At 38.9% G+C, this 6,201-nt stretch overlaps 1 protein-coding gene across 1 annotated transcript; it reads left to right on the forward strand.

The window, feature by feature from the left end:
- Positions 1-2,741: 2,741 nt before the first annotated feature.
- On the forward strand, positions 2,742-3,432 carry LOC120077333. The gene is made up of 2 exons (XM_039031215.1): positions 2,742-3,163; positions 3,282-3,432. Exons 1-2 carry the CDS (start codon positions 2,742-2,744, stop codon positions 3,430-3,432), a joined length of 573 nt encoding a protein of 190 aa, XP_038887143.1.
- Positions 3,433-6,201: the final 2,769 nt, after the last annotated feature.

A 6,201-nucleotide genomic window follows, 5' to 3' on the forward strand; every position in this document is an offset into this window, starting at 1 on the left:
TAGCTAAGTTTTTACAGGTGTTTCTGTTGGGGTTGATGCCCTAAACTCTCATGTCCTGTAGTTTATAAATAATTTGTACGAACGCTTGTGTTGTTAATATATGATATTTACGTCACATCTTGTATTTTTGCTCAGTTACTTGTTTTATTTGCTTTACCATAAACCAATAAACATAAAATCCCTGATTATCTGTATGTGACTCAAGCATGTATGTGGTGATATATAAGTGGATCATGTCTTGAGTGATAACCAAAATGGTTTGTAGTATATGGATATAGGAGGGAAAACTTATCCTGGTAACGCTACAGATGCGGCCCACTTTGTGAAATGGTCACAAGTGTTGTGACTTGTCACAAATGGTTTGATCCTGATCATTCGTGTTGGGGACATGCGAGCGGGGGCGTCCTATACAAAGAGTTTATATAAGACCTGACCACGAAATGTTAACGTCTTGTTATATAACACCGTTCATGATAGAGACTTCACTTCACTAGGATGACCCTAGGTAACATGACCTCAATCTTGAGTGAGTTGGGAACTCCTGCCATTGAGGGTAGTCCTTTGATTTGTATGGGTGCGAGTGGCCAGGTCGCCGATTCAAACCTACCATTTTGGGGATATGTCTGATTTGGGAGCTGGGAACTCAGCTACACAAGATGGAATTCACTCCTTCCCCGAGGTAGAGGTAAGTAGATAGATAACTCCCTTAAAGGCTGATTCCAGGGCTTGAACGATGTGGCGTCATACACCTTCTCTTGGCTCAAGAGATGCTCACACATAGTTGGACTAAGTTGTATTGTTCATTAGAGGAATCGTGGTACTTAAGGAGTGAGATGTAACTACAGAGGCATAACAATAATTTGGCCCAGCTGTACTTACGAACATCTATGAATGGTCGTCGTACTCATGATTGGTTATATCCGATGGACACAGAAATATATCTGTGGTAAGAAGAGTTCAAATATTGGTCTTTAGTGGAATGCCTGACAGTTAACGGATGGTGGATCTCGTGGCTAAAGAGTTTAGTCAGCTATTCACGAACCGTTGGAGCTTCGAGCCACAGGTCCATTAGGTCCCCTGGGTAGCTTGGATGAAGTCGAGAACATGTATTTGGGTTAATTTGAAATGTTCAAATTGAAAAGAGGAAATGCGATTATATATGATATAATTAGCTAAATGTATGAGATACATTATTTTGGAGGAAATTAGATATAAATATTTATATTGAGTAGAGGAAAAAAAATACTATAGTAGATATGTGATATCAAACTATAGGAATAAAAATATAATATGATTATATTTATTAATTAATTAGTTGGTTAATTATATGATAATTAATCCAAAATTCACGTTCGGACGTGGGTTAGTGGGGCAACGTTGGTTATTGTAACCGATGAGTTAAAATGAAAATAGTTTTCATTTTGATCAATCGCCCAAAGATTTTTTCGCGAGCGCGCATTAGTGAACATCTAAACGATCACTTACGTAAAACGAGAGCCTATACGATAGCCCTCTTCGCCTAAACGATCGTCTACCTCACGCCTAAACGATCGCACACTGTTGCCTACACGATCGCATAGCTTCTCCAAACGATTGTATAGTGTGCCGATTTTTCTAAATGATCGTATACCTTTTCCTAAACGATCGTTTAGTAAATCCTACATGATCGTGTAGCTCCTCCTAAATGATAAGCATTTCTGCTATGTGATAACATCTTTTTCCCTCCCACTTGCTTATCGCCTACATGATTCGTGTTTCCTCCTTCCTCTACCAAATTCACCAAAGACCACCCTTTGGGTTTTCACTCCGAGAATACCCGGGGCTCTTTAGTGGTGGTGTTGTCGCCACGACGTTCGTGTTCGTACGGTTGTTCATGCTGCTGTCATTGACACTGCTGCTGGGGATTGGTAGATCGCTTGAAGGGTTCCATTGCTGTGAGTGCTGAAGTTTGAAGAACGTCTTCAACTGGTATGGCACTCTTTCCCTTGTGATTTTGTTGTTCATAGCATGCCCATAATTAGTATTTGTTTGCATAACTGTATGTTTTAAATGTATAATATGTATTTCGGTCACTGTGAGATCAGAGCGATCCGAACGTGCTCATGGAACACTTCGGTAAGAGATTCTTCAGTTTCATCAAGGATTATTTGAAGTTAGCATTACCACTATTAACGTTGTTGCAGAAGGATGTTCCTTTTAATTTTGACAAGATGTGTCAGGAGGCTTTTGACACTTTGAAAGAAAAGTTGACCACAACCTCGATTCTACAACCTCCACGATGGGACTTACCGTTCGAGATCATGTATGATGCTAGTAATCTAGTAGTGGGAGCAGTCCTAGGATAGCATGCCAACAAGAAAAGTCACGTTATATGCTTCGCATCAAGGATCCTAAATCCTACCCAAATAAACTACACCACGACTAAGAAAGAATTTCTCATTATTATTTTTTCTTTAGATAAATTTCATTCTTACATTCTTGGCTTTCCTGTTACTATTTTTACTGATCATTCTACTCTTAGGTACCTCATAACTAAGAAGAAGTCTAAGCCCCATCATGTGCATTGGATGCTTCTCCTTCAAGAGTTCAACGTGACTATCAAGGATAGAAAGGAAGCAGAAAACTTAGTGGCAGACCATTTAAGTAGGATTGTCCAAGATGAGGACCCTACACCTTTATAAGATGATTTCCCTGACGAGTTCGTATTCTAGATTACCACGCCCATGCCATGGTATGCTAACATGGTAAATTTCCTGGTTACTAGTAAGTTCTTTTATGATATGCCTAGTTCTAAGAAGGCCAAACTGAGGAGTGATTCAAAATATTTTGTTTGGAACCCGCCATACCTTTGGAAGATTTGTTCTGACCAAATTGTTAGGAGGTGTGTCCCAGATGAGGAATCTGAGTCTGTACTTTCATTCTGTCATCAAATGGTCTGTGATAGGTATTTTAGCCCTAAGAAGACTGGTGGGAAAGTTTTGGATGGTGGGTTGATCTGGAATTCTCCTTTTGCTTACTGTTTTGCATTTTGTAAATCCTGTGAGAGATATCAGAGGTTAGGTTCTTTGTCTAAGAGAAACGAGATGCCACTTAATTCTATCCTTGTGGGTGAGACTTTTGATGTTTGGGGCATGGATATCATGGGACCCTCCTTCTTCATATGGTTACTTGTATATTCTTTTGGCAGTGGATTATGTGTCGAAGTGGGTTGAGGCTATCCCCACTAGGACTAACAATGTTGTCGTTGTTTCAAGATTCTTAAGAGTTAACATCTTTTCCAGGTTTGGCATACCTCGAGCCATAATTAGTGACCAGGGTACACACTTTTGCAACTGGACCATCGAGGCGCTCATGAGGAAGTATGGAGTTCTCCATCGGGTTGCCACTCTATACCATCCCCAAACGAATGGCCAAGAAGAAATATATAATTGAGAGGTTAAAAGTATCCTGGAGAAAATTGTCAATCCAACAAGGAAGGATTGGAGCACATGCCTTGACGATGCTCTTTGGCTTATAGAACTTCTTTCAAAACTCCTATTGGAATAACACCCTTCAAGCTTGTCTAAGGCAAGGCGTGCCATTTACCGGTAGAGGTTGAGCATAAGGCCTATTGGGCAGTAAAGCAATGCAATATGAATCTACCCAAGCCAGTGAGGAGTGACTTTTGGAACTACAGGAATTGGAGGAACTACGCCTTGAAGCCTCTAAGAACTCAAGACTCTACAAAGAAAAGTCAAAACTAATTCATGATAAGGGTATTTTGAGGAAGGAATTCTGGGTTGTTAGAAAGTGTTGCTCTACAATTCACATCTATCACTCATACCTAGTAAACTTAAGTCTAAATAGCTTGGTCCTTTTGAGATTATTAACTTGTTTCCCTATGGTGCAGTTGAGATCAGGAGACTGGAGATAAGGAAGGAGTTAAAGGTGAACGGGCATCGCCTTAATATCTTCAACGAAGGGGAAGTCAACTCAGCTTGCTCAAGCTTTCTGTTGGCTTCACCCTTTATCACTTGAGCCCGTATCACTAGTTGTCGAGCAAAAGACGTTAAAAGTTGCGCTACCTGGAGTTTAAATTATTTCCTTCCTTTTCTTTTCCTTTTCTTCTTTTGTTTTGTTTCTTTCATTTTATTTTTAATTAAAGAATGGCCGACTACATTTACTTTTCTTCTTAGGTAAAATGTCAATTTTGGCTCTTGGAGGAATGCTTTTTCAATGATCATGCTTGTGTCCAAAATCTAGGGGAGTTTTTCTATTCCCCTTATCCCCTTTTCTTTCTGTTTTTAGTATGAATTAAAGCCTAGATATGCATTGAGAACAATGCATAACTCTTAAGTTGGGGGTCAGTGAAGCATGCTTCATAGTATTTGATATTTTGATTTATGATCTGAACTGTTTTCTTGATTCTATTTGATGGATGCTTTAATGTCGGTTTGTAGTTTCCTTTCAATAACAAATTGATGACGCACTGATTGGGTTGCTTGTTCTTAAAAAGGAGCAATTTTCATGATTTTGAGCTTTTTATTAAAAAAAAAAAATTCATTAGATCCATGCATAATGAACTTAGGTCGAAAATTTTTCTATTTTGAATCCCTTAAAAGTCTTAGAAACGGATTATCCATCTCGGATTTTCGTTGTCACCTCAAAAGGCCCCCTTTTGGCTTGGGAGTAACTTTTAGTACTTGAGAGAAAATTAGACAGTGAGAAAAAAATGGCCTAGTGTGCGAGAAAGAAAAATAAAGAGAATCAAGCTAGTTGCTATTCTTTTATAATAATAATTAATAAAAGCCACAAAAGGGAGGCACACGCCAACATGCTTGCAAAAAAGGAAAAAAAATAGTGTGTGTGTGTATGGATAGAGGTAAAAAGAGCTACCTTCACCGTGTCTAGTTAGGGCCCGCGAGAAAATAGTGATAGGTTCCCTGCGATTGGGTATGAAAGTTAGCTCTCTAGGTAAAACCGATACCTTCTATATTTTGTGTATGTGAGTTTTGGGTACTCCTTACTAGTGTTGCTCTTTGATTAGCAATAACAGTATGTTTCGAGTTGATGATCGAGCCAGAGTAGAGGGAAGATGATACGAGTGGGATAAAATGTTTTCGGGTACTTTTCGATTTACAAAAAAGTTTTTTTTGTCTCAGCGTTTCATTCATACATAGTTTTGATTGAAAAAGACCTTTTATAACAAGTCTTAATTGAGTGATTGTTTGTTTTTTTTCATGTGATTTATTGTGCGACCCAAAAGACTATTGATATTTGAGAAAGGATTCGATGAATGGAGTTAACATTTTCTTGTCAATTTTTTCATTGAGGGTTATAATCTTGCTCGGAACAATCCAGGTTTAAGTTGGGGGTGTTTGTTAGCTCTAAAAGAGAGATAAGTTTATGGCCTTAAATTTACTATATTTGGGTAATTCTTGTGTTATATTTGTCTTATTTTGTAGGAGAATTGATCCCATGGAGCAAGTACATGCATGGATGAATAACCAAGCAAAAAGAACAGAAAACCAGGAGTTAAACGAACCAAATTGAGCTGAGATGACAAAAGACGATTCTGCCCTGTTTCAGCATTGCAACGCTCTTCAAAAGCCTAAGTACAATGCTTGCTCGACGCTTGAAGCTAGTAGCTTGGGGTAAGGGCAGCGTTGCAACGCTGCTCTGAGCGTTGCAATGCTCCAAAGATGGAATAATGGCACCGTCGCAACGTATGTGCAATGCTCAACTCCAACGCTGTTAGGTGGAATGGTAGTGTTACAATGCTCAACCCTAGCATTGCGATGCTATGTAGTTTAATGGAATTCCCATCTCTACACGCACACAACCAAGCATCAGGGGCAAGCGTTGTGACGTCTCTTTGATGCTAAGTATAAACGTGCCCTAGCGTTGCAATGCTCTCTTTAGCATTGTGATGCTGCGACAAACGTATAAATAAGCCATTTGGGGTCACACTCAATACAAGGAAGAATAGAGAAAAATTGAAGAATTAGATCGGTTTTGGGAGCCCTTGTAGTTCAACTGCTATAGAGTTTCTATGAATTGATCTGACAAATTAATTTATCGAAGTTCTTGTTTGCAATATTAATTGATTTAGTTCTGCGTATTAGGATCGCATGTTTAGGGTCTAGACTTTTTATGGCCAAACTCATGTATGGCCTAGTATAATCTTTCCTAATTAATCATGCTACAAGATATGGCTTTTCC

Source organism: Benincasa hispida, chromosome 5 (assembly GCF_009727055.1).
Source record: "Benincasa hispida cultivar B227 chromosome 5, ASM972705v1, whole genome shotgun sequence".
Taxonomy (NCBI): domain Eukaryota; kingdom Viridiplantae; phylum Streptophyta; class Magnoliopsida; order Cucurbitales; family Cucurbitaceae; genus Benincasa; species Benincasa hispida.

Coding starts and splice junctions, on each gene's coding strand:
- LOC120077333 (XM_039031215.1), top strand. CDS start 2,742: ATGGTAAATTTCCTGGTTACTAGTAAGTTCTTTTATGATATGCCTAGT. Junction 3,164..3,281: donor GGACCCTCCTTCTTCATATG/GTTACTTGTATA, acceptor CATCTTTTCCAG/GTTTGGCATACCTCGAGCCA.